The 27,289-nt window shown below is 40.3% G+C and overlaps 1 protein-coding gene and 1 non-coding gene across 3 annotated transcripts in view; both read right to left on the bottom strand.

The window, feature by feature from the left end:
- Positions 1-27,289, bottom strand: part of UVRAG (UV radiation resistance associated) — a 292,819-nt gene that overhangs the window by 26,643 nt on the left and 238,887 nt on the right. For both annotated transcript variants that reach the window (XM_040963924.1, XM_040963925.1), the window contains exon 14: positions 366-457. In XM_040963924.1, coding sequence (XP_040819858.1) covers positions 366-457 — 92 coding nt within the window. The remainder of the gene's footprint in view (positions 1-365; positions 458-27,289) is intronic.
- On the bottom strand, positions 16,540-16,666 carry LOC121145542. The gene has a single exon (XR_005882035.1). It is a non-coding gene; the product is annotated as a small nucleolar RNA SNORA54 (small nucleolar RNA).

The following is a 27,289-nucleotide window of genomic DNA, read 5'->3' as shown; positions in this document are numbered from 1 at the left end:
CTCCCTTAATGCTCACAGTCACTGGCTCTGATTCTCATTCCATAGCCAGGTCCTTCATTTGTTCTTTGGGAAGCCCTTGGGCTCTGCATGTCTTATTTTGGCAGTCTCCCTGTCTGTCTCAGCCGTTCACTCAAGGACTGCCTGCCGAGACAGCTCCTCCCTGTTCATATGACATCCTCTTCGCCCTTAGCCAGACTGGAGTTTAGATCTACCCAAGAATGATGGCTGCCTTTCCCTTTCTTCTCAGATGTCTCACTTCAGAGAAACCTGAGGAGGCAGGAGTGGAGCAAGGTGGAAGTTAAGGAGGTTTTTCAGAGTTATTAACCACATGATGGTTTCTGGTTATTAGAGCTAAAAGTACTCACCACCTGACCATTAGTCCATGTTCCATGAAGTTTTTCAGGTTAGGAAGGGTTTGCCTCAAGTCTGGAGTCCCTAGTCCATGTTGGTATCTTAGCTGCAAAGGTAGAAGAAAATAATTAAAAGAAAATTTGGCAGATTCTAGATAGTTCTTCAGGAAAATAAACCACTAAACAAATGAATTATTGAACACAGAAATAAGAAATGGAAATGTATGATCTGGATATCAATCACCCTGTTGGAAGGGAATTTAAAGTGGCCCCCTTGTCTGTCTCCTTTGCCTCTTAAAAATAGATAAGCCTCACAGTGGTCAATTGTGGAGCCAGGATATTTCCAAGACTCCCGTATTTTAATCTTCTTTTCTACTCCCCAGCCCCAGGAAGGCTTGTTAATCCAATTCCAAGGACATAGGCACTAAGCCCAGTGTTTCAGTTTAGATCCTGGCAGCCTCACTTCCTTTGTACTTGTATCAACATGGCAAGGACAATCTTGGATTCATCTGTGATTCTAATGGTGTCTGGCACAGGGCTGGGGCTCAGCCAGTGTTTATCAAACAAATAAACAGCAAGGTATTTTTGACAGAGGCCACGTCTGTGTTTGTCTTGCATCTCTAACTCCTCCTTGTCCAGAACCAGAGCACATGGTTAGAGCACTTGTATGAGGAGACCACTGGCTTGTGGCTGCAGCAGTCCTTGGTTGCGTTCGTTTCTGCCAAAAGTGATTTTCTCAGATGAAGCATCCTCCTGTGCACCTTGGATGATCTGCTGAATGCTTTTCATCTCCCTCCTTTCAGTCTCTGAATGTCAACCACAATGGACAGTGGGGGCAAGTGGCTGTCCACATTCGTACACATCCTCAGCTGCACACCAGCTACACAGAGTACAGACAGCACATCCCAGCCAGACTGGTTTTCCAATGGCCTAGTCACATGATGGAAGTGTGTAAACTTTTTAAACCCCATGTTCTGGTGTGTAAATGATAAGGGACATCAACCTTTTGGCTTCTACTTTTTAACATGAAAATTCAGGAATGGCTAAGTCAAGGTTTTTAATATTTTCCTTTGTTAAAAACCAAAACGGGGGTAGGTGTCTGGTGCAGCAATTAAGATGCTGCTTGGGATGCCTGCATCACATGTTGGTGTACTGCACCAAGTTCAAGTCCTGGCTCAGCTCTTGTTGCAGTTTCCTGCTGACATCACCCAGGGAGGCAGTAGACTGCTCAACTGCTTGGTTAAACTAAAAGGTATCTTAGACTTTACTTAAGTCAATATTTTCTTTTTTGTTTTTTTTTTTTTAAGATTTATTTTATTTGTATTGGAAAGGCAGATATATAGAGAGGAGAAGAGAAATAGAGAGGATGATTTTCTGTCCACCATATCACTCCTCAAGTGGCTAGGAGCTAGGCTGAGCTGAACTGAGCTGATCTGAAGCCAGGAGTCAGCAGCTTCTTCCAGGTTTCCCACACGGGTGTAGGGTCCTAAGGTTTTGGGCAGTCCTCCATTGCTTTCCCAGGGCACAAGCAGGGAGCTGGATGCGAAGCAGAGCTGCTGGGATTACAACCAGTGCCCATATGGGATCCTGGCTCGTGCAAGGCGAGGACTTTAGTTGCTAGGCTACCACACTGGGCCCAACCTTTGCTTTTTACAGATGAGGAAACTAAAATCAGAAAAAGGAAGTAGATTCTCTTGGGGCCACGCCACTCTACCAGCTTTCCCAAAGTCTGGGCAAAAAGCTGGCAATGGTACTTGAGAAGACAGAGGGAAAATACTTGTTTCCTGTTTCAAATCCAGCTTGGTGATCTAAATCACCTCCCGAGATTTGCTGACCTTGAATTATAAGATCTACCCCATATTAAATGACATCATTCCTTGTATTAATATAAAAGCATTTTCCCCCATACATTGATAAAAGTAAGATGGCTGATATCCCAATATGACATTCCTGAATTCATTGTTTCCATAAAAAAGTGAAATTGTTTACACATGGCATGGAAATTTCACCTGTGATTCATACTGAAAAATATTAAATATAAAAAAACCCATACTGAAATAACACCAAGCTATGTGTCTCCAAGCCAGTACACAGGCAACCGTCTGCTCCAGGCTCCACAATGGAAGGTGGGTGTTGAATTCTTTTCAGAGACCACAATGAAAATTTCTCTCCAAGTCCGATTTCAACCAAACCAAAAAAGGAAGATGTGAGATTTTCAAGCCTCCACCCAAGTCTTAACTCTTCATTTGCTGAATAGCACTCTTCTCGTTTTCTTTTTCCCTCTTTCTTTTTCCCCCCTACAACCCTAGGATTTTACAGCTTAAAGAGCTTTGGAGATCATCTTCCCAACCTTTTACAAATGAGGGAATGGTCAAAGAAAGCTAGTATCCTGCCCAGAGCCAGAGAGGTGGTAAGGGGACAACACAAGGGGGCAACCTCCCGGTGACAGTTCTGAATTCTTTCTGTCATTCACTTAACACAGAGAACACCACCACCCAAAGAATGGCGCACACAAAACATGTACTAATTAATGTTATTAGTAAAGCATGGGTAAACAGCATTTCTCTGCTCTTCAGGATTATAATTTTTTAGTCACTTCTGATTTCCCTCTGTATTTGGTTAATATTTGGTTAATATCACTTTGGTTAATATCTCTCATCCTCACCCTGATTTCAGATACGGCCTCCTATTCTCCTACTAGGAACCAAGAGATTTGGCTCCTTTCCTCCTCACACAAACATTCAACCCACTCATCCATATATCATTTAACTGATTTCCAAATGAAAATGTGAGAATTTGACTCTCTACCTTGTATATATACTTTCCCGGGTATCACCCTCTAGTTTTACAAACCAATACTTAGCATCTGCCTCATTATACCTAAGTAAGTCATGGAATGCTTGTTTTTCTAGAAATGGTAACTGCCACTCTCCTCCCACCTGTCTCACTAGATACTTCCTGAACTCTGACAGAATCTTGTAAACTCCTCTCAATCTGATTCCTGTATCATCTAACCTGCCAGTCCACACTGCCCTTAGAGATCTACTTCCCCAAGTCACTCCACTTCTCTGGCTTTCCAGTTTTCTTCCTTATCAAATGAGGATGACAACTGTCTTGTAGAGCACTTGTAAAGTTTAAATATGATAAAGCATACAAGGTGTGAAAATCAGTATGTAGTACAGTTAAGTGCTCAATACATAACGTATTATAGACAATGTATATATGCATATATATGCAGATACACACAAATACACATAGATACTATATCATCATCAAGCATTGGGCCTTGGGCTGGACATAAATCTGGTGTTCACACCTATGGAACTAAATAGTGTTTGTTTATCATCATATAAAAGTTAAGCTGCAGATGTGTAGATTACTGACTTTGAAACTGTAAAGCTATCATTATTTTCCAACAGTATTTATTGTTTCATTCTTAGTTTTTTTTTTGAAAAATATTAGATAATTTAACATTCCTTTACATCCTATTAACAGCTTTGAATCTGGGGTACAAGAGATTTTTTTTTTCTCAAAAAGGGCTTCATAATTGCTATTTTTAAATCATGGTTAGGAATCTAGTTATAATCAATAAATGTTAACAGTTTATGAACTCCCATGTCAGGCTGGCAGTGGCTGGCTATGCATATTAAAACTCATTGCTATTTTCTCTCAGTAACATGCAACATCATGTTTTTGGTTAGAAGGTATGATTAGAAAAAATATGAAAGATCACGTAAAACAAAGCCAGTTTTATTTTTTCCTACCAGTGGCTTTTCTTCATCTTACACTCGATCTTAGCCAAAAGGCTGAGAAGCAATTCCTTCATCTCAAAACTCCAAGAACATTCTAATGCACAGTGAACAATTGTTTATAGCATTTCTACCAACTGTTTCAATTGCATATTGGTCCTGGCATTTCTTGGCACCATGGTTCCATATTCTTTGTAATGTGTTACTATTTGTGAGTTTTTTTTTTTTAAATAGTAAGTGGGACTATAAGTGTAGATATATGTCAGTACTGAGTTCTCAAATCCACAAACTTCTGGTTTCCATTCAAATCTTTCATTCTGTTTTTTTTTTCCTGAGTAGCAAAGTAATTTTATTTTCTAAAAATAAAAATATTTTCCTATACTCCCTCAAAATGTGAATACTGCATTTCAAAGGACTGTATCACATCCTTTTTTTGCTGAAAATACTGTAGACACAATTATCTTATTCAGTTTTGTTGTAAACTGACTTATAAAATGCACTGTTATTATGCTTTCCAATGGGTGCTTGATATAATAAAGCTTTAAAAAAACCCTGGTGCTCAATAATGGTTTATCATTTAACTAGTTAGAATGAGAATCAGAAAATGGAGTGAAGAATCACTTCAAATTAAAGGGAACATCTTAAATATACTGTTTTGTAACTGCTCATTGTAACCAAGCTTCTGACTGCAAGTACTCCCGAGAGGCAGCAATAAACACTATCCATGCCAATACATTTAAAAATAATTACACAGTAAAATGGGAAGACTGACACCTGCCATGTGGCCCTGCACAAGTTCCTTCCTTGCTTGGCCTGGGCAAACAGTTGCTAAACTTTTTGAAAGGAGTCTTCAGCAAGTGATTCCCTGGTGTAGTATTTCTAATAGAAAGGAAGACAAGGAACCTGGCCAAGGAGAAGGAGGAAAAAAATTTAGGAGTGGAAGAAAGAACCATAGTTGCTGTTCCTAAGGTGCCCTACTCATTCATTCCTCTTGCATGTCTGCTAGGCAAGGTACTGTAATCACAACCAGCTCTGTCTTGGAAACAATAGATCTGGACTCAGTCTATTCCTGCGATATATTGTGTATAACCTTGAACAAGTTACATAACCAATCCGTACTTTGTCTATAAAACAGGACATACGATATTTGTCTGCTAAGGTGGTTGTGAAGTGCTCAGCTAGACTTTCCATTGCGGCTGGAAGAGCTGGAGACACGACTTTGAGAGGGGAGCTATGAAAACTGCTGAGGGCCTGCAGCATCAGCCCAAGAGCTCTGATGCTACCTGCCTGCTTGCTAGTAATAATCTACTCCTGGGCTTTAAGCAGGGGCATGAAGGAGAACAATCCAGAGGCAGCAGAGAGAGACAGTGAGTAGACAGAAGACTCTTCTCTGAGATATCTAACTTTATGTTCACCCACACTAACTTATTATCACTTGCCACCGCATTAAGAAATGCTCCCTCGGCTCTCACTGTGACTGGGGAAGGCACTGCCAAGAAACCCAGGCAAATAAAATACTGCTTGAGGCCTAACTGCCTTCAATTAGCCTCTGAAATAAACACCTTTTGTAACAACTTCCTACTGCCCCACCACCCAAAGAGTTGAGGCAGTATTTCAGTAGAATTTTGGTTTCAATTAGCTAGAATTTCAGCTGCTCCCAAATTTGTTTAGGACTCCATGGGAGCAATTTAATTTTTGCTCAGCTCCATGGCTAACAGGCAATTAAAGGCAAAAAGCTACAGATAGTTAATAAATCAACAGGAAGTAGACAGAAGCAGTGGTCAGTGGTTTCCAAAACCAAAAGGAAATTCCTATTATACAACAGGCAGGAAGATCTGGAGTATAGTTACTGCAACTAGCAGAAAGAAAATCAGAGTGGAGAGTACACTCAGCTGGCAACAGACTACAGTCATGCCAATTCCATTATCTTTATTCTGTTTTTCTTCTTCATATATCCTTTGTGTAAAAAATATTTCTCTCCCAAAGCAACAGGGTGGTTTCATTCCAAATCAGTGCACTTCACAAAGGCCACCTGCCACTCAGAAGAGCATATTTAAAGATAAGGGCTGACTGCACGTCTGAGTAAGAAATGCTGAGTTTCTGTACTCAGTATCCTCCCATCCTCCCATTGAGCTAAGAGGTCTAATTTAAAATCAAAGTGCTCAATTTAAATTTTATTGTTCAAAACACAATTTTTCTAGGCCATGAAAAAACTCTAGGGATTCAGGAATCATTTTGCCATTTAGGATTTGGCAGAGGAGGAAAATTTGGTTTAGACAACACACACACACACACACACACACACACACACACACACACACACACACACACACAATCTCCTTCCAAACTACATTCATCTACCCAAGGCCACTTATTGCATGCCTTATTAGTTCCATATGGAGCTTGAGCTAAGCTGCATGATATGTTTGACACAAACCGTCTGTTACCGTGAGGGAATGTGGATTAATACAATGCTTCAATAAAGATTACTAAAAGCTCAACACATTCGTGATGGGATTACAACGAATTTGACTACAAAGAGAACTGTTCTGAAGGAACTGAAAAATAAGAAATTAAAAATGAACATATGCATTAGAGACTTAACTTTAAAGTTAAGGCTTATGTAGTCAAAAATCTTTGTAAGACTAGTTACCAATATTTCAATTCATGAAAAGAACCAGATTATGAGCTTAAAACAAAGGGCACCACTATGTCAACAGTAAAATCTGCCTGCCTAGAAAGAAAAACAACTCTTTCCAAGATATGAAAAGGCTACTTAAAGACTGTCTAACATGAGCAATAATATTGTTTCTCACAGTGAAGTACTGCAATATCTATCTCTAAGGAAAAGTATAAAAACTCGATTATAAGTCTCTGGTTTCAAGAACAACCTAAGTACGTTTCCATCTGCATACATAAACATGCTGGTCTTTTCTCCAAGTAAATATGCTATAAGGCAAACTCAGGACCCAATTGAGCTTGTCATCTCTTTTAAGATTTATGTGTCTATTTCAAAGGCAGAGAGAGAGAGAGAGAGAGAGAGAGAGAGAGAGAGAGAGAGAGAGAGAGAGAGATCAAGCTTCTGTTTGCTGGTTCACTCTCCAAGTGTTTGTAACAGCTTCTTCCCGGTCTCCCACATGGGTGGCAGGTGTCCAAGTGCTTTGACCAACTTCCACTGCTTTTCTAGACACAGTAGCAGAGAGCCAGAACAGAAGTGGAGCAGCAGGAACTCAAGCTGGCCTTAGTATGGGATACTGGCACCCCAGGTGATGGCTTTACACTGACCTAAAGGTCTGCCACTCTGAGATCAAAGCCTAAAAATCAAGTCTGAAAGCTCTCACACCTAGGAAAGTGGGAAAGCCTTTTTCATTCCTCCTCTCAGTCAAACTGTCAACTTCTTTTAGAATGATGAAATTAATACTAGATCAGAATAGCATGTGTGAATGCATGCAACTTACCTGTTTCATTTACCTTAAATAAGTGAGAGGTTACATAGGATATCTAAGGTTGGCCAGGCTGAGTTCAGCCACCAAATTCTGTTTGCTAAGTTCCTAAGCACAGAATCATTACTTCATATCACATGTTACTGTTAATTTCACTAGGCATAGGTTATGCCAGCCACAGACAAGCAGGAGAACTATCAAATCAACATTAATTAACTCTGGAGCCAACCTTATCTGCAAGTACATTTACTCTATGCTGTGGATTCTTGCAAGCTCCTGAGAAGGGTCAAGGAAAGGCATTGCAAATGGACAAGCAGAGCAGAAATGGACATTTGCCAAAGATGGATAAACCACAATCTTAACAGTAACTGTGATCAGCTTTAATTAACAATCACCAAAGAAAGGATATCTGAGTGGACAACCCAGTGGAGGATCTATTTGAGCAGACATTTTTGTGACCACTGGGTTTGGAGACCCAACTTTCGCTCCCTGCCCTTACAATAACTCTGTGTACCCTGGCTCACATTAAACCTTCTTAGGTTGACCTTTGACCCAATCTGGATTCCCATTTCCCTCAGATCTAAACTCTATTCCTTAAACTGATCAACTGCAGCCAATCCTGCTTCCAGTTCATTTACTTTGATACAAGCTCGATGTGAAGACTATACAAGCCAGAACATGAGACAGTCTAATAGGATAGAGAGCCTCTAAGGATGTTGTAGAGATTCATTGAGTTCATAATCTGCCTGTCACACCATTCTATCTTCCTTCACTGACACTGCTGAGAATCATTCAGGATGTTGCAAGAGTGAGAAGTTTGTTCTTTTTACTGATAAAGTCGCATTCCATTCCATTGTTTATTTATGCATCAACTGATGGACATTTGGGCTGTTTCTATTATGTCTATTTTACTTAAAACCTTTTATTTCTGTAAGGGAAACAAATTCATGTTCAGATTTTTTTTTAAAAGATTTATTTATTTTTATTGGAAAGTCAGATATACAGAGAGGAGGAGAAACAGAGAGGAAGAGCTTCCGTCTGATGATTCACTCCCCAAGTGAGCACAATGGCTGGTGATGTGCCGATCCGGAGCCAGGAGCAGGAACTTCCTCCAGGTCTCCCATGTGGGTGCAGGGTCCCAAGGCTTTGGGCAATTGTCGACTGCTTTCCCAGGCCACAAGCAGGGAGCTGGATGGAAAGTGGAGCTGCTGGGATTATAACTGATGCCCATATGGGATCCTGGTGGATGCAAGGCGAGGACTTTAGGCGCTAGGCCACCGTGCCGGGCCCTCGTGTTCAGATTTAAGAGCATAATTTTATCTATTACTAATTGTAATAGTTGGCCATAGTTTTTGTTTAGCTTTGTTTTTTTGTTCTTCCTGGATCAATACCTAGGAGTAGAGCTGCTGGGCTGAATGGACAATACATGTTTAATTTTATTTAAAAATGCCAAGCTGTTTTTCAAAGTGGCAATATGTATTCCTAGTAGCAGCGGGTGAATTTTCAGTGCTTTGCAATGCATCAACTTTTAGAAACACAACTATTCCCATAGCTGTGTAGTATGATCTTCTGGGTATCCCACACAGGTGCAGGGTCCCAAAGCTTTGGGCTGTCCTCCACTGCTTTCCCAGACCACAAGCAGGGAGCTGGATAGGAAGTGGAGCTGCCAGGATTAGAACCGGCGCCCATATGGGATCCTGGCACGTTCAAGGTGAGGACTTTAGCCGTTAGGCCACGCTGCCTGAGCCCTTATGTGTGTTTTTTTACAGGTTTTAGATATTGACTGATTGTTTATCTTGAAAGGCAGAGAGAGAGAGAGAGATTTTGCATTCTCTAATTCATTTACCAAATGGCTCCAATAGGAAGAACTGGGCCAGGCTCAAACCAGAAGCCTGGAATTCCACATGGATTTTCTATATGGGCAGCAGGAACCCAAATACCTATGCCATCATTGGCTGCTTTCCCAAGCACATCAATAGGGAGCTCAATCAGAAATGCACCAGTAAGGTCTCAAATCAGTATTCTGATATGAAATACCAGGATCACAACTGATGATGACTTAATCCAGTGTTCTGTGTTGTAATATATTTTTTTTTAAAGAATTGTTATTTTGTTTGAAAGGCAGAATGAGAGCAAGAGTGAGAGCGAGAGAGGAAGGTAGGTCCAAATTGTCACAACAGCTGGCTGGGATAGGCTAAAGTCAGGAGCTGGGAACTTCTTTCAGTCTCCCCTATGGGTTCATGGGCCCAAACAGTTGGGTCATCCTTTGCTGCTTTCTCTGGAGCATTAGCAGGGAGCTGGATCAAAAGTGGAGCACCAGGAACTCCATATAGGATGCTGGCACTACAAACAATGGCTTAGCTTGCTACACCACAGCACCAGCCTCCATGTTGCATGCTTAATTTGCTAAAAATATTGAACCTTTTTCCATATGCTTATTTGCCATTATATCTCTTCCAGCCCTCCTGTAGTTTCTGGTAGCTATTATACAATGAATATGAATTACTGCTGATGTTTATTAATGTAACTGATTTGTACTCTCCAATTAATCTTAATATCTTAAAATTAGTAACACTCTGACTCTGATTTTGCTGAATCTCACTATAGTATATTCTGTTGACTGCAATGTCACTAATCTATGTGCAGTGAGGAGCCACAAGGAGCACTGTGTGGAAAAAGCAAAACGTTCTAAGTGCAGAGATTCTTCCATAAATATCCAGACAAATCTAAACATTTTATTGGGATGAGATATGCAAGCAAATCTACTGATATAAATTTGATTACACCAGAACATAGAGGTCCATCCCAGCACTTCCCCAACAATGACCACAGACATCTGGCATGGCCATCAACACAACTTACTTCATTCATCCAATACACAATTAACTACTGACGAAATAGTTTGTACGTGTGTGTTGAGGGTAATGATGAATGCAGAAATGCCAATAAAGGGGTTGGTGCTGTGACATAGAGAGTAAAACCACTGGGCGCCGGTTCATGTCCTGACTGCACCACTTCCGATTCAGCTCTCTGTTGACAGTCTGGGGAAGCAGCAGAAGATGTCCTCAGTGTTTGGGCCCCAGCCACCCATGTGGGAAACTGGATGAAGTTCCAGATTCCTGGCTTTGGCCTGATCCTGCCCTGGCCATTGTGGCCATCTAGGGAGTGAACATGAACAACTAGAAGACAACTCTTGCTTTTGTCTTTCTTGCTCTCTCTGTCTGTAATTCTTTCAAATAAATAAATAAATCATAACAATTTATTTATAGAAATGAGATAAATATGTGGCACTTTACCATGGGGAAAATTTGAAAATGGTTCGAGACTCTGAGACAGTTACACTAGTAGAGTTTGAATGTGTACCCCAGCTTTGTCAGAATCCTGGCACTTTGAACTCTTAGCCAACCAAGGATAATGGTGCTAATGTGATATAAACAGTAACTACCGTCTTTCTCACTTGTTTTTAGCCAAAAGGCCAAGAAGTGGCCTGGTTAGGAAAGACTGTGGTTCCTTACTCCTCATTTAATTCTAATTCTAATTCTTATGAAAAAGATTCTCAGCCTTTTTGAACTATGTCTCTAACTTAGCTGTTGTTCAGCTGAGCTATACACATTTAGCTTTTATAAAATTTTCACTTGGAAGTTCATCGCTGCAGACTCTCAATCATTCATCATGTCTCTGAACTCCTTCCAGTTTCCCTTAAAGAATCTGGTAATGAGGTGTTTTCAATGAAACACAGTTTTCCAGAATGCTCTTTTCTTTCATTAATGATTCCTTTCCTCTTAAAATATTAATTTTACCATAATAGCTATTTCATGCCTTTTAAGTTTGTGTATGTGTGTGTGTGTGTGTGTGTGTGTGTGAGAGAGAGAGAGAGAGAGAGAGAGAGAGAGAGAGAGAGAGAGAGAGAGAGAGATTTCTCTGACCTCATGTAAACTGGCAAAGTCCAAACCCATCTGTCCACTGTTTAATCTCTCTGGTTGATCATAAATAAATGGAGCTTGAAAAAGAAAATTCTAAACAGCATAAACATTACACAGTGCCCTGCCAACTGGATGGGAAAGATGCTCTAATAATTTGCTTTGAGATAACTTTAGCAATCATTTGATCTCATAATCTGGTTAACAAAAATTGATTCATAAGATATATCACTACTTACAGCGTGTGGTAGGGTATCACAAGAAGGTTAGCTCTTAATCAAGAGATAACTAAGTAAACTTGGAAGGAAAACATAACCTTCTACAAGAGTTAGAAGGATGGGATAGTGAGTGAAATTTTAAACCAGACCTAATAATTTTGAGCCTCTGGATTTTGTTTATAGTGAATGGAGATGATTGAGTGGGCCCTATCTAGTTACAAAAGCAGAGACTTTTTTTCTGGCTGGCAGCAGTAGGAAAGTCAGAAAGATTTTAACTCTGGAAAGGGCATCTTGGAACTCTGCTGGGCTGAAGATTGCGGGGTCATGAAAGAAGCAATGTAGATGCCTTCTAGAAGAGTGGCCCCTGACTGAAGGCCAGTAACTAAATGGGAACCTCAGACCTAGCGCTGCAAGGAAGCAGATTCTGCCAACAATTTACATGAGCTCAGAAGTGGATAATTCCCAAAAGCCTCTAGGTAAGAGGCAACCCTGAACAACACCTTGATTTTGGCCTTGTGAAACCCTGAACAGAGAAACCAGCTTAACCTATTTAGCCTTCTGACCTGCAGAACTGTGACGTAAACATGAGCATTGCTTAAGCAGCCGACTTTGTGGTAATCCATTACAAAGCAATTGGAAGCCAATACAGGTGGAAAAGAGGACTTCCACTTTTCACCAGAAGATACCTGGAGTAAATTCATAGGGAAAACATGGCCTGAGCACTCACTGTTTCGGCAGGCAGTACGCAGATGTGAGAAAGCTGGGGTGGGTAGCATTTCTAGGACTAAACACAGCCAATAAGCATTTCAGTAGATCAGCTACAGGTCGGGCACAATGGAAATAACTCTGAACAAGAGCACAGAGATCCTAGTTATCAGAAACAGGGTTTGATCATTCAACACACAATGGGGTTGCTCTCCAATAGCTAATGTACCTTTTCAGAGGGAAGTGGCTAGAAACACTGAAGAATCACTGTCAACTTTATCTTATCTCCTTTTGGGAGTAAAAGTTCTTATTATACACAGATTCTGAGTCTCTAAAATATTCTGGAAGATTTTTGTCAGGTTAAGAGCTAAACTTGGATGTTAATGGAGAAACACAGGAATAACTGATGCAGAACAAGAAAAAGAAAACTTTAGTCATAATTTTTTTGGAATCAGAAAACTTCCAAAGTCTAGACTATTTTTTTGGATATATACATAAATACATTTTTGGAGATATATATATATACATTTTAAAAGCATTTTCTAGTTGTTAGACCCTGTTTTAAATACTTTGTAAATGTTGACTCATTCAGTCATTAGAAGAACCCTAGAAGCTGCTTATTATTTTTCTTTAATCACTATCCTTGTATTACAGATGAAGAAATTGAGGCTGTCTCTGATCTCTAAATTCCGTGACTCTGTGGTATTTAATTTTTGACCAGGAAAATATATATATTCAGAGAAATTTGGTTGTGACTTTGGGACATTCACTAGTATGTGTGAATGTCATTCTTTTGATACTGAAAATGCAGTAATAATAAGGCTAGGTTTGGTTAAAATAAAAATAATATTTTATTAGTAATTTGTTGAGATCTTAGAAGCCATTGTTTATTACAAAAGTGAAGTCTGGTCCTTGCCACAGGCTTAGAAATAGGAATTTTGGTAGCAAGTAGAAGCCTCTGAGCTTGGAGTCAGCTATCAGCTGGGTCTCGTCATACTGCTTAAGGATATCTCATTCACTATTTCTGATGAGATGGCTTTGGAGACAGACTGATGGACAACATAAAGCTGGGCTGTATGATCACCACCCTTCTCAGGGACATAGAGCTCCACTCTAGCAAACTGCTCTTTGCCCAGAAGCAGAACAGGCTCTAGTAGCCTGTACAGCAGCGTGTGTGGCCTGGCGCCTGCCTCCAGGGCTGCTCGGTCACCGGGATGAAGCTGCTTACCTGTAGATTGTGTGTCCTGTGCCAGAGCTGGGGCTATCTTCTTGGGCTGCAAGACCTGCATACCGCAATGGGCATGGTTCTTCTCTCGCCAACTGTGTGTTCTCAGCTATTGTCTAGGATCCTCAGGGGTTTGTTTTTATTATAGTTTTGTCCATAGTTTATTATGCCTTTTTTTTTTATAATGCAAGAGGGTTGATTTGGTAGAAGCTACACAAAAATGCTAAAATGCAACTTTCAAGGATTTTTAAAATTACACACAAAATAAGAGAGAATAGGGAAAGATAGAACAGCAACACAATTTTACAGGCTGAAAAGCAAATGGACAGTACAGAGGTAATTAGCAGACTTGAAAAGGTTGAATTCTATACTACAATCTGAGAGGCAAGCTGAGCTACACCTCAAGAACCTTCAAAGGCCCAAGAATTAGTGGCCACAGGTACTGCTGAAGTGGCAGTAAAACTGGAAACCCCAGCCAGAAAATCCATAAACAATTAATATTCCCAGATCCCCTCCCAGCTCCATTGGCCAGGCGTAATTCCATCTATATTACAGGTTGCTATGAGGGTTGAAATATCTTGTCTGATCCATAATACTCATGACTATTATCTGTAGTATTATTTAGCCATTTACATTGGTTTATGGAATATTAATTGCCATTATGTAGCCAATAAGTATTCACTCAACAGATGAAGTGTGTGGAATCTTGATTAGTCAAAATTAATAAAAGAGTAGCTAAAACAGTACCAAATTATAAACACTAATACACTGCCTCTGATCAGATCAGTTTTAGAATATGACAACCAGTATCTGTAAGTTCAAATATTTGTCCAGAATCTTATGTGAGAATTAACTAAAGCTATGTTCACCTTTCTTGCTGGCATTCCTATGTACTCACACATATCCTCAAACATGTGTGTGTGTATGAGCACATGGAGAAACTTTAGGACTCACGGAGGAAAAATAAATCTCTCACACTTGAAAATTAAGGAACTGCACAGGCAGCAAATCTCTGAGTGAAGTTGATGCAGTGGGTTATACAAGCCAATAATTTATGTTAGGGCTTCACAAAATGTTCGACACTAGGAAAAGAACCAAAATAAGTCAAATTACATCAATAAAATGGTATGACTGGCTCTGCTGCCTCAGCTGGGACGCTATTTCTTGCCATAAACAGCAATGGCTAGAATTCAGATGACTGGCTAAGCATTGCAATAATGAAAACAAAGCATGTTATAATAGCTGCTGCTAGACTCACAACTTTGGGGATCAATGTAATAATGCCTGCTGCCATCTATGCATAATTTTGTGGGTTTATGTGTATGTGCTCTGGGAAAACTAAGTTCACATCATTTTTAAACTAGCAATTTGTCTAGATTTTGTTAAGTCTGTTTAGGTTATAATAAAATATGATCTTTCACAGTAAATCACTTATGACCTTGATAAAATATTACCCTATATTAAGTGAATCTTGGGTGCTTTAATTTGGTGAAGCATGCCCTTCAGTCTTAAAGAATATGAAAGCAAAACTGATATTCCTAGTCTACCGTATGATGTTAACAAACATCAAAGATCTGTGAACACAGGAAAAAAAATGCACCAAATTTCTACCTAATCTACTTCAAGTATAAAAGTATATCTACAATTAAAATACAGCCAATAATTTAAATCCCTAGACACACAGGGAAATAGACCAGATAGTTTTCTTGGATTCATAAATCCCTGGCCAAGGTTATTCTATGGGAGGAAAGTTATCAAAGTAAAAAGTTGCGGGAAAATCCACTTGCCCACTTTAGGGCAGGAGTTGGAAACTTCATTGATGTGTGATAACAAGTACTTCTCCCATATAGGGTGCAAACAGCTGAAGAAGGGTTCAAGCTCATGGACTAAGTGAAGGAAGCCAGAGTTCAGCAAAATGTCTAACCCCAGTGCCAGGCCCAGCTTTCAAATTACAAAGAAGTAAGTAGAAGGTAAGTCATCTGACATAGCAGGTTAAGCCATTAAGGCAGAGCTGGCATCCCATTTGGGCACCAATTTGAGACCCAGTTGCTCCACATCTTTTTAAAAAAGATTTATTATTTTTGGGGCAGCATGATATCTCAACTGGCTGGTCCTCCATCTTACAGCACACTGGTTTGTGTCCTGGCTACTCCACTTCCTGTCCAGCTCCCTGCTTGTGGCCTGGGAAAGCAGTTAAGCACAGCCCAGAGTCCTGGGACGCTGCACCTACATGGGAGATGTAGAAGAAGCTCCTGACTCCTGGCTTCAGATCAGCTCAGCTCTGGCCACTGCGGCCACCTGGGGAGTGAACCAGCGGATGGAAGATCCTTCTGTCTGTCTCTCTTTCTACAAATCTACCTTTCCAATAAAATAAATACATCTTTGAAAAATCTATTTTTATTGGAAAGGCAGAGATAAAGAGATAAGGAGACAGAGAGAGAAATCTACATCCATTGGTTCATTACCCAAATGGCTGCAACAGCTGGAGATGGGCTGGTTCAAGATCAGGAGCTTATTTTAGATCTCCTACATGGATGCAAGGGCCCAAGAACTTGGGCCAGCCTTCCCTGCCATTCCCAGGCCATAAGCAGGGAGTTGGATCAGAAGTAGAGCAGCTAGTCGAACTGACACTCATACGAGATGCCAGAACCACAGGCTGATGCTTATCTTGCCATGCTACCATTTTCCCCCTTCCCCTGGAGCTGTTTCACTTTTGATCCAGTTCCCTGCTATTGTGCTTGGGAAAGAATCAAGGTGGTTCAATTGTTTGGACCCTGAATTTACATGGAAGATCCGGATGAAACTCCTGGCTCTAGTCTGGCCATACGCTGGCAATTGTGGCCAATCAGGGAGTGAACTAGCAATGGAAGATCTGTGTAACTTTGTCTTTCAAATAAATAAAATAAATCTCTCCTATTCCATACTCAATGTTTGTTTCCAAGACCCCGAACTGGAAGCCCCCCAGGCAGCCAGCTGCATGAGGCCAATGGTGATGTTGTGGCACCGGAATGGAACCCGACAGCCACAGCTAGGCTGCCAGGTCACGAACAGTGCTCCATAAATTTCCCTTTAATTAGCTATTTCTATGCACACTGGGAGATGGGCCTTAGAGTGCTCAGGTCCTGTGAGGGAGAGTGGACATAAATGGGCACCAGCCAGCACGCAGGGTCTGACATGTAGGGAAAGGTCAGAAAATGCCTGCTGACAAATTAGCAGCCAAAGGGATGGCTGCATAAAAAAGGCCTGCAAGTAAGACAAGGACAAGGACAAAGACAAATCTGGCTACTGAGGTACCTGCTCACAAGCCCTGACACTGACAAAGACTAATGCTGACAATCTGATGTCAAAAAACGATTTTGTGTTCTACATTTTACAGCTGCCTAAACCATAATGCTATTGAAAGTGCCTGTAAACAATCAGCAAGGTCTGGGATCAGATCAAATTTCTTGGAGCACCTCTCCTCCCCCACCCTCAACTAAATCGCTGGACTCAGAACTCCAACCATGGCGAAAGTGGCAGGACCTGAGAGCTGACAGTGGAGTGCATGTGTCAGAATTGGACCTCCTTAGTAGCTTAGATGGAGCAGTGGACAGCATACCCAGATGCATATGGAGGAATTGGCAGTCCATGGGAGCCTACAAGAGGACATCTGGTACCATAGCAGAGGAACAAGTTCAGAACACATTGGTTAACTATCCCAGTGAAGCTTGACAGCAAATTTCTGGGCAAATGGACACTGTAAGGTGGATTATGTCAGCCAATGGACCTTGGAAGAAGTCTCTCATCCTTAGATCTGTGAGATCAACAGCACATCAGAGCTATCAAAACCATTTAAACAGAATCCTCAGAGCATGTTCCACATCAAGGACCCTGGGATGACATCTGGTGGCCATGCCTCCATCCCCAGGTCCTGATGTGGTTAGGACGTTGGGTATGGGTTCTCCCTTTCAGCCTCCCCTTCCCCCAAATACAGGAAGAAGAAAAAATGTGGAAATAATGGTCTCACACCACTTATCCCTAATCCTTGACCCTTCCCAATCTAATCAACCATGTCATCATTATAAAAAACATTTTCTTTTAAAGATTTTTTTTATTATCTTCCTTTGCCTTTTCTGGTGTGTTAGCAGGGAGTAGGATTGGTAATGGAGCAGCTGAGACCCAGACTGGCACCCACATGGATGGGATTTCAGCATTGCAGGTGGTGGCCCAACCTGCTGTGCCACATTAGAAACAGTTCAAACCGTTGCCTAATCCTCTTTCTTTCTTTCCTTCTCCAGGTATCATATTCACATTGAAGTCTGAAGGCTCTGCCTACTTTCTCCTATTCCCTTTATTAATAAACTTTTTGCGCATCTAATCCCTGTTTGAAGTCTACTTGTTGGATCCAAACTAATGCAGCTAGTAAACATGAGGGCAGGTATAAAATTATGCAATTATTTGATAGAAAGGGAAAGAGAATGACAGTACAGAACTAGCAGCAGCAAGTCTCAGATAATATTCAGTATTGTGCTTTTAGCAGGGAAGTCTGCCACAAGGAGCAAATTAAAAGGGCTCCACTGCCTAACTTCCTCTTTCTGCAGCTGAGACTATACACTAAATGTGAAGACCAAAGGTGGAGGATAATGATGCTGGAAGAGAGACTAACAGAAGTATATGTGCTAGCAGATTTACAATATTGTCACATCCTGACATTACTGAGAAAGTAGTAATAGTAGAAACTCAAAGCAAAACAAAGGCTACCAGATTGCTTGGCAGTATGATAGTCCCTGAAGACAGTATTTACAGATTTCTCAAATTGTGAGTTACATTAGCAGTTTTGCCAAATGTTTCAAAAGGAGATGATAATGAATGGAATTAAAGAAAGATATTGACTAGTTATTCCAGTTAAGGCAACATGGTGGGAAACTCACCACAACAACTATATTTTATACATAGAATAGAGTAACTAGCTTTCATATAGGTCAAGTTCTTTTGTATCTCTTTTCCACTATCCAGAGCTTGATATGATTTGACATATATTTGATTAATACTCTGGCTGGTATATTAAAAGGTACATAAAATTTTGTATACGTTCTGAGTTTGAAAACCAAGATAAGTTACAAAAACAAAATCCAGGGAAATAAAGATAATACATTTCTGTTTAGAAAGGATTATATAAAAGTAAGATATTAATTAACATTTAAAACAAATGGTATTAAATAGATTTTAATGGCTTTAGGGAGGGAAAGAGACTAAAAAATAGCAACATAATAGGCAATGTCTTTGCTTTTACCTCTTTTACATCTTACTAGACTACAAGCTCTTAGGCCATTATTAAAAGCTTTGTATTCCCTGGGACTCTTACATTTAGATATTAATACTGCCTTTATAGAAATAAATAAAAAAGCCCTGATGGAAGATGTAAAGTGCATTAGCGCTCACGTTATCTCTCCTGGTATGAATTTAATGGGTATCTTAATAAGGAGATATAAACTAATGTCACTGATTAGAAAATACATCCACTCACATCATTTAGTAGCCTCAGTGGGGCTTGATGATGTCTGACTGGAATTACCATAAAGTAAATGATAAATTAGCATCAGGGGCAAAGGGACACATAAATGTGCCTCAGAGACGAAGCAATTACATTCTAGTACATCACAAGTTACAGGTCAACTCAAAGCACCAGTGCTGAAAGCAACACTAGCCAACCTGGCTAAATCCACTGCTTGGAACTTGCTGAGGCTAAGCTATTTTGATAGTGGACCACAGGCTTCCTTGGCTGTAATAACCTGAAAGTAACAGTTACATGTTTTAAGACTGTTTTAATCTCTTAAATTCCAAGTAGTGATGTTTATCAGATTTTAAGACACAGGCACATTCCACTCAGATGATTTCACTCCCTAGGGACTTTATCATTATGAAAGCTTATTAAAAGAAGGCAAAGGTTCACACGCCTTTCAGAAGAATCCTAAGTGACATTACAAACTAAATGTTTTATACACACACAATAGCACATACATACTTTGTTGGCTTGGCTTGACTACACAAAGTAATTTCCTCTTCCTGGTTAGTTTAGCAGCTATAGTTCAGCAAGCTTTGGATAGAGTGACCACCACAACTGGTGTATCAAAAATGCAGATGTTGTTTCTCTCACTTTCTCTTCTAATTAGGTTTGATTTCAATGATAAGTACAAGAGCTTGACTTGTAAGTGGTAAAAGCCCAAATACGACAAATCCATTTGCTACTTGGCACTAAATCTCACACACTTTAAGGCACATTTGAAAGAAAAGATATCTACCCAGAATTCTGACTATTCATTTGTTTAGGGCCTAATTTTACATACAATAACCTTAAATATGGTTACAAATGTTTACAATTCACCATGAAGGAAGAAAAAAATACCAAAATATTCTATCCAGATTTGTTTCAGTAATTTTTTCAAAACTCTTATTTTCATCAAAATTATGGCTGTTTACTTATCTGTAAAGTGAAAATTACAAAAACTGGGCCAGGTTATTGGGAAGATTAGACATAAAGAATAAAGGATATTTTGCATATAGGCAATCAATAAAAGGTGACATTTGTGAAGTTAAGAGAAATGAAGTATTCCAATTCAAAATTCTTTTTCTTCTGGTACATGAAAACAGAATTTAGAATCCTTTGTAATGTAAATTATCTCAAGAGACAGAATAAATTCAATGAATAGTGCCACATGTGCTAGTCCACAATTTCCTATTTATCTCTGTGGTGAACTTATATTTATTTCTTGTGGGGCGGGGAAGGAAAAAAAAAGGAGAGAGGGAGAGGAACACTTCTATCTATCCGCTGGTTCATGCGCTGAATGCGTGCAATGGCCAGACGAGGCCAGGAGCTAGAACCCAATCGCAGCCTCCCATACATGTGGCATGAACTCAATTACTTGAGCCATCGTTACTGCCTTCCAGCACCTGCATTAGCAGGATGCCCGAGACTGGAGCCAGACCTTGAATGGAGGCACTGTGATGTGGGATGAGGCTGCTTAGCTGCTAGGCTAAATACCTGTTCCTTGTAACAATTTTAATCATACCCGGAGATGTGCCTCAGTTCAAAACTATTCCCAGATCATTTGCTGCCTTCCAGGTGCATTAGAAGGAGGCTGGGTCAGAAGTGCAGAGTTGCTGGGACTCGAACCAGATATTCCAATATGGGATGTAGATATTTCAAATTGTGCTTAGCATGATATAGCTGCCCCTCAAAGTATTTTTGACCAAGTTGTGGCAAGTTGAAAACAAAACAAAACTTTGCAATGATAGAGAAAAGTAACATACTATGTAATTAAGAATAGTAAAGAATCAGAGAGTCACAGAATACTGAGACTGGTAGGGATCTATGAGTACATAATATTCAGCTTCCTTACTCTTAAAATAAGAAGACTGGAGAACAGGGAGGAGGGACAGTCAGTCAATGTGTAAGTTAAGCGATGGAACAGAATTCTGAAATCTCTAACTGCTGCTGTTATGCTCCGTTTATTAAATCATTTCATCCACTTTTTTGGAGTCTATGAATGACAACTACTTTTTCTTTTCACTAAATTTATGTACAGGGCATTTAAACTGAAAGTGCTAGTATGAGTTTATAATATACAGATATTTAAAATGGACTGTTTCTACAAGTCTCTACAAAGCCATCACCCTAAATACAGGTTGAGCATTCCTGACTGAAAAACATTGTTTGAAACATCATTGGTGTTCCAAGTTTCTGATTTTGAAACATTTCAAATTAGAGATGCTCAGGCAACAAGGTCTATGCAAATGTTCCCAAATCTAAAATGAACCACACACACACATTTGCACAAATCTTTAATCTGGAACATTTTTGGTTTCATGCATTTACGGAACTATGACTAGGGTCCTGCCACAGATTACTGTGACATATTTATTAAAAGTATATGGGCGGGCCCGGCGCGGTGGCGCAAGTGGTTAAAGGTCCTCGCCTAGCACGCCCGGGATCCCATATGGGCGCCGGTTCTAGTCCCGGCAGCCCCGCTTCCCTTCCAGCTCCCTGCCTGTGGCCTGGGAAAGCAGCCGAGGACGGCCCAAAGCTTTGGGAACCTGCACCCGCGTGGGAGACCCGGAAGAGGCTCCTGGCTTCGGATCGGCATAGTATCGGCCCGTTGCGCTCACTTGGGGAGTGAATCATCGGACGGAAGATCTTCCTCTCTGTCTCTCCTCTCTGTATATCCGCCTTTCCAATGAAAAAATAATAAAAATAAATCTTTAAAAAAATAAAAAAAGTATATGGGCTGGGGCCCGGCACGGTGGCGCAAGTGGTTGGAGGTCCTCGCCTTGCACACCCGGGATCCCATATGGGCGCCGGTTCTAATCCCAGTAGCCCCGCTTCCCTTCCAGCTCCCTGCCTGTGGCCTGGGAAAGCAGTCGAGGACGGCCCAAAGCTTTGGGAACCTGCACCCGCGTGGGAGACCCGGAAGAGGCTCCTGGCTTCGGATCGGCATAGTATCGGCCCGTTGCGCTCACTTGGGGAGTGAACCATTGGACGGAAGATCTTCCTCTCTGTCTCTCCTCTCTGTATATCTGCCTTTCCAATGAAAAAATAATAAAAATAAATCTTTAAAAAAAAAAGTATATGGGCTGTGCACAAAACAAATTAAAACAGCAAACAAGCATGAGATACTGCAAAGATTTCATGGAAAACAGAATTAAACGGTAAGTTTAGGTGCTGGTGCTATGGTGTAGCAAGTTAAGCCATTGTATGTGATGCCAGGCTCTCATATGGGTGCCAATTTAAGTCCTGGCTGCTTCACTTCCAATGCAGCTTCCTGCTAATGGCCTGGGAAAGCAGCTGCAGGTGATCCGAATACCAGGGCTCCTGACACCCATGTATAGGAAGCTCCTGCCTCCTGACTTTGGCCTGGCCCAGCCTTGGCCGTAGCAGACATTTGGGACACACACCATCAGACAGAAAATTCCTTTCCTCTGTCTTTTCTCTCTGTAACTCTTGCAGAAGAATGAGCGAATTTATTTTGGTGAAACAACATATTTTGAAATCCATATGCAGTCTTTTTAAAATCTTGAATTTCATGAAATATATCAACTTAATATTCATTATTAAGATAAAAACACGGCCACTATCATATTTAAAAGGTTGACAAGAAGATAAAGACATAAATACGCTAACTTTTAATATGTATATTTTTCTTTGGACCCAGCAATTAGGTATTCATCTTAAGGAAACTGCCAGATACTTATGCAAAAATCTGAGTAGAAAGATGCTTATTTATTACAATGTTGCTCACATTGCAAAATAAAGCAAGTAGTCAGCAAGTACACTGTTAAAGAAAGGATAGAACATTTGTATGACAGAATAAATGCAAATAAAATTTTATGCAACTGTTTTTATCAACAGCAACAGGGAACTATCCTCACAAAATAGTGACATGCAGAAAATCAGGACACATAACAGAATGGACAGCATAAAACTATTCATGTAAAAGTTTATCCACTTAATCTTGGGTGTATCCAGATGTTTGGAAAGACAGCCATCAGATTAATTACCTGTGAGTAGCGAAATCTCAAGGGATTCTTAAAAATGTTTTCCTGTATTTAAAAATACTGAGATTGGGTTGTTTATGTGATATAACAGCATTATTTCTACCTTGAAAGACAATATTAACTGGAAACAAAGGTTTACTGTTAATGAATAAGGTGCCTACTTCCACACATTTTCACCTCAAATGTATTTGTGGAATATGGGCTTTCTTAATCACAAAGAAAATACTGTATTTTGCATTTTATTAATTTGCTTTACTCAGCACTTAATCTATATCAGGTATATACTAAATGCTTTACATATGCTGAATCCTTCCAATAACTCTAAAAGCTAGCTAGGTATTGTCCCTATTTACAGTTAAGGACATTGGCTACAGGAAGGTTAAGTAAGTTTTCCCAAACCATACAGCTGAAATGATAGAACTGAGTTTTGAACCCACGAAGTTGAGACTTAGCGTCTTCACGCTTAACTACTTAGCCATCTTGTATTTTTTTGTTGTTAAAGATTTATTTTTATTGAAAAGTCAGATATACAGAGAGAGAGAAGGAGAGACAGAGAAGATGATCTTTCATCTGCTTATTCACTCCTCAAGTGGCTGCAGTAGCCGCAGAGGCTGGAGCTAAGCCAATCCAAAGCCAGGAGCCAGGAGTTCTTCCAGATCTCCCATGCAGGTGCAGGGCTCCAAGACCTTGGATTGTCCTCGACTGCTTTCCCAGGCCATAAACAGGGAACTGCAGGGGAAGTAGAGCAGTCAGGACACAAACCAGCAGCCCATATGGGATGTTGGCACCCACAGGGCAAGGACTTTAGCCACTAGGCTACTGCAATGAGCCCGAATCATCCCGCATTTTTTTAAAGTTTGCTTTATTCTAGGATATCCTTCTTGGAAACCTACCTTAATCAGCATGCTAATTTTACACTCACTGGAAACCTTAGTCTATAAACTACTTTTCTCTAAGTACCAGAATTTACATAAAACAACTTTGTAGAATTTCATTACTTTAAATAGCTTATATCTAAGCTATGCTGGTCACTTTAATGCCAACCAAAATCAGACCAAATTTATTTTTCATACAACTTATAATTCATTTCATGAGGTTTCATCGTAAAAAATACAGCTATGGATTTATCTCCCCACTTTCTCTGAACTAAGCACTGCATATTTCATTTCTGTTGAGGTGCATTCTTTACATATTTTTCCTCCCAACAAAAGATGGCACTTATGGTAGTGCTTTGGGAAAGGCCAACCTCATCACTGAGCAAGGATCAAGACTAAAGCAAATCTTTCAAAGCAACTAGGATAAAAGAAGAGACAGATGTTTCCAAAGATGTTAAACCAAGAAAGATGCAAAATTTATATATAGCTCCTAGTCATATATAAAAGAGAAATTTGCCATATGTTCATTTTTGTGTGATAAAAGGAAACCAGCAGGTATGGCCCCCTGAATTTATTTTTTAATTTCTTAATCCATTAACTTTTTGAAGTTTCCTTGTGTATTGCTGCTGGTGGAAACATACAGTAATGCAACACCTTGAGAGAGCAGCCTGGTAGTTCCTCAAAATATCAGTTACCATGTGGATCTGTCAAGCCATCCCGAGGTATGTACTCAAGAATAAAGAAAATACATGGGCCCACAAACCTCAGCAAATGTTCCCAGCAACACTCATAATAGCTCCAAAGTGAAAACAATCCAAATGTCTATCAGTTCATGAATGGATAAATCAAGTGCGGTCTATTTATTTACAACTTCAAAGTGATAAAATGATTTGGCAATAAGAAGGAATGACTGATACCTGTTACAACATGGATGAACTTTGAACCTCTGCAAGAAAGAGAAACCACTAAGGATCACATATTTTATGATAGCATTAATATGAAATGTCCAAAATAGGCAAATCTATAGAAACAGAAACCAGTCTGGTGGCTGCCTAGGGATACACAGGGGCAGCTGAAAGAATGAAGAGTGCCTGTTAATGGGTATAGGGTTTCTTCTGGGGATAATGAAAATGTTCTAAAATCAAATGTGGTGATAGTTGCACAATTTGGTGAACATACTAAAAGTGAATTAATTTTACATTTTAAATGGGTAAACTGTGTGGTACATGAATTATACCTCAGTAATGTTGCCTTTCTGTAATATAGGCCTTTAAAAAAAGCTTTCATTACTGGAAAACTTTGCAGGCAGCAGTAGGGGGTGGGGAGGCATCTTGACTATTAAAACATCCTCAAAATTTGTATTCTTGATTCTAAGAAATATGAAAATAAAAATGCATTCTCTCCCTGTGCGTCATACACACTGGACTGTATGTTGAAGAAATACCCCTGGATTTAAGATTCTGGGCATAAGCTGGCATGGATCCTCTCTAAATAGCTGTGCACTGTGAGCCCTAGAGTCATTTTAGAGCATGACCATGTACTTGGCAGAACATGGGTTCCCAACTGTTTGGAAGGAGAAGCTACGTATAGATTCTGTGAAGCTGTGAAATTACTGGAGGGGAAAAGAGAGGCACCAGAGTGAAAGGGAGAGAGGTAATAAAGTCCCCTCGTGTCAATCCCAGGTCTTTGTTCTAACTCAAGGTCAGGAATTTCAGCTGTAAATGTATACAATTGTCTCTGCCCTATCTACCTCACAGGACTTGAGGGAGGCCCAAGTTGGCAGGGGATGGGTCAGGAGGTCATGTTAGTGCTACAGCTGGACTTGATCTCAAAAGACTTTGCCTTGAATTCCATTTGCCAACTAAGGAGAGACATGGTAAACAGACTTCTCAGAGCATAATTGAGATAGAAGTAAAAGCATATCACAAAGCCTCACATTACTACCAGTGCACATCAACATTATGACTTGCCGTAATGTATACTCTCCAGGTATTACTCCCTAAGCTTTCAGGAAAACAGAAAAGGCCCGGTTTAAGAAAGGCTAACTACAATAGGAAAAGAACCCACCAAGAGCTGCTAACTTTCTGATCTGCACTGCACAGCATCCCAGGAATTCAAACGGGTAGGTGTCTTATCTAACACTGTCACATTTAGGGGACTGACATGAGCTGTCTTGGCATATCAGATGATGAGCAATGATGAGGTTTCATATAAATCCACATGGTCACATTCTCTAGGAAAGTAGTTCTCAAACTTTTAGTCTGAATATCCCTTTACACTTAAAATGATTGGGAACCCCCCAAAGCTTTCTTTTATTTATGGGGTCAGATGAGTATATAACAAAATTTATAACATTATTATATTACTTGCTAATATATTTAATGAAAGACAAGTGTATTTTCAAAAAAAAATTTAGTAAGATGAGTGACACTGTTGTACATTTTTGCAAGTCTCTTGCAATGTCTAGCTTAATAGATTACAGCTGGAATCTCATATTTTATTCTGCATTCATTTTGTAACTTTTAAAGATTTATTTTGTTCATTGGAAAGGCAGAGTTGCAGAGAGAGAGAGGAGAGACAGATAGTGAGATCTTCCACTCAGGGGTTCACGCCCCAAACTGCTGCAACAACCGGGGCTGGGCCAGACTGAAGCCAACAGCCAGAATTTCTTCCTGGGGTCTCCCATGTGGGTGCAGGGGCCTGAGGAATTAGACCAAATGCTGTTGCTGTTTTCCAAGGTAAATTAGCAGGGAGCTGGATTGGAAGTGGAGCAGCCAGGACTTGAGGCACCCATCCCACAGTGCCGGACCCTGGCATTCTTTTTTTTTTTTTTACCAGATGCTGTTCGGCGAGAAAAATCTAGCTTCGTACAGACACACACTTGGAAAAAAAAATTTGGTAGCCTTTTCGGAAACTTTTGGATACTGTTCTTTGATGCTACACCCAAACTCACCAAGTAATATCTTTGAAGGCTAACTACTGTTAGAATCTAACTATGTAGAATCTCAGACTCTTCCAATGAACGTTTTACCCTTAAAATCCACAGTACTGGGCCCAGCGTGATAGCCTGGTGGCTAATATCCTTGCCTTGCATGTGCCAGGATCCCATATGAGCACTGGTTTGTATTTCAGCTGTTCCACTTCCTTTCCAGCTCCCTGCTTCTGGCCTGGCAAAGTAGTAGAGACGGCCCAGTCTTGGGACCCTGTGCCCATATGGAAGACCTGGAAGAAGCTCCTGGCTTCAGATCGGCTCAGCTCCCAGCACTGCAATCA

The sequence above is a fragment of the Ochotona curzoniae genome, unplaced genomic scaffold, assembly GCF_017591425.1.
Source record: "Ochotona curzoniae isolate NIBS_2020 unplaced genomic scaffold, NIBS_Ocur_1.0 scaffold_3223, whole genome shotgun sequence".
Lineage (NCBI taxonomy): Eukaryota > Metazoa > Chordata > Mammalia > Lagomorpha > Ochotonidae > Ochotona > Ochotona curzoniae.
The sequence above is the reverse complement of the archived record's forward strand: the minus strand, read 5'-3'. Positions and strand labels throughout refer to the sequence as shown.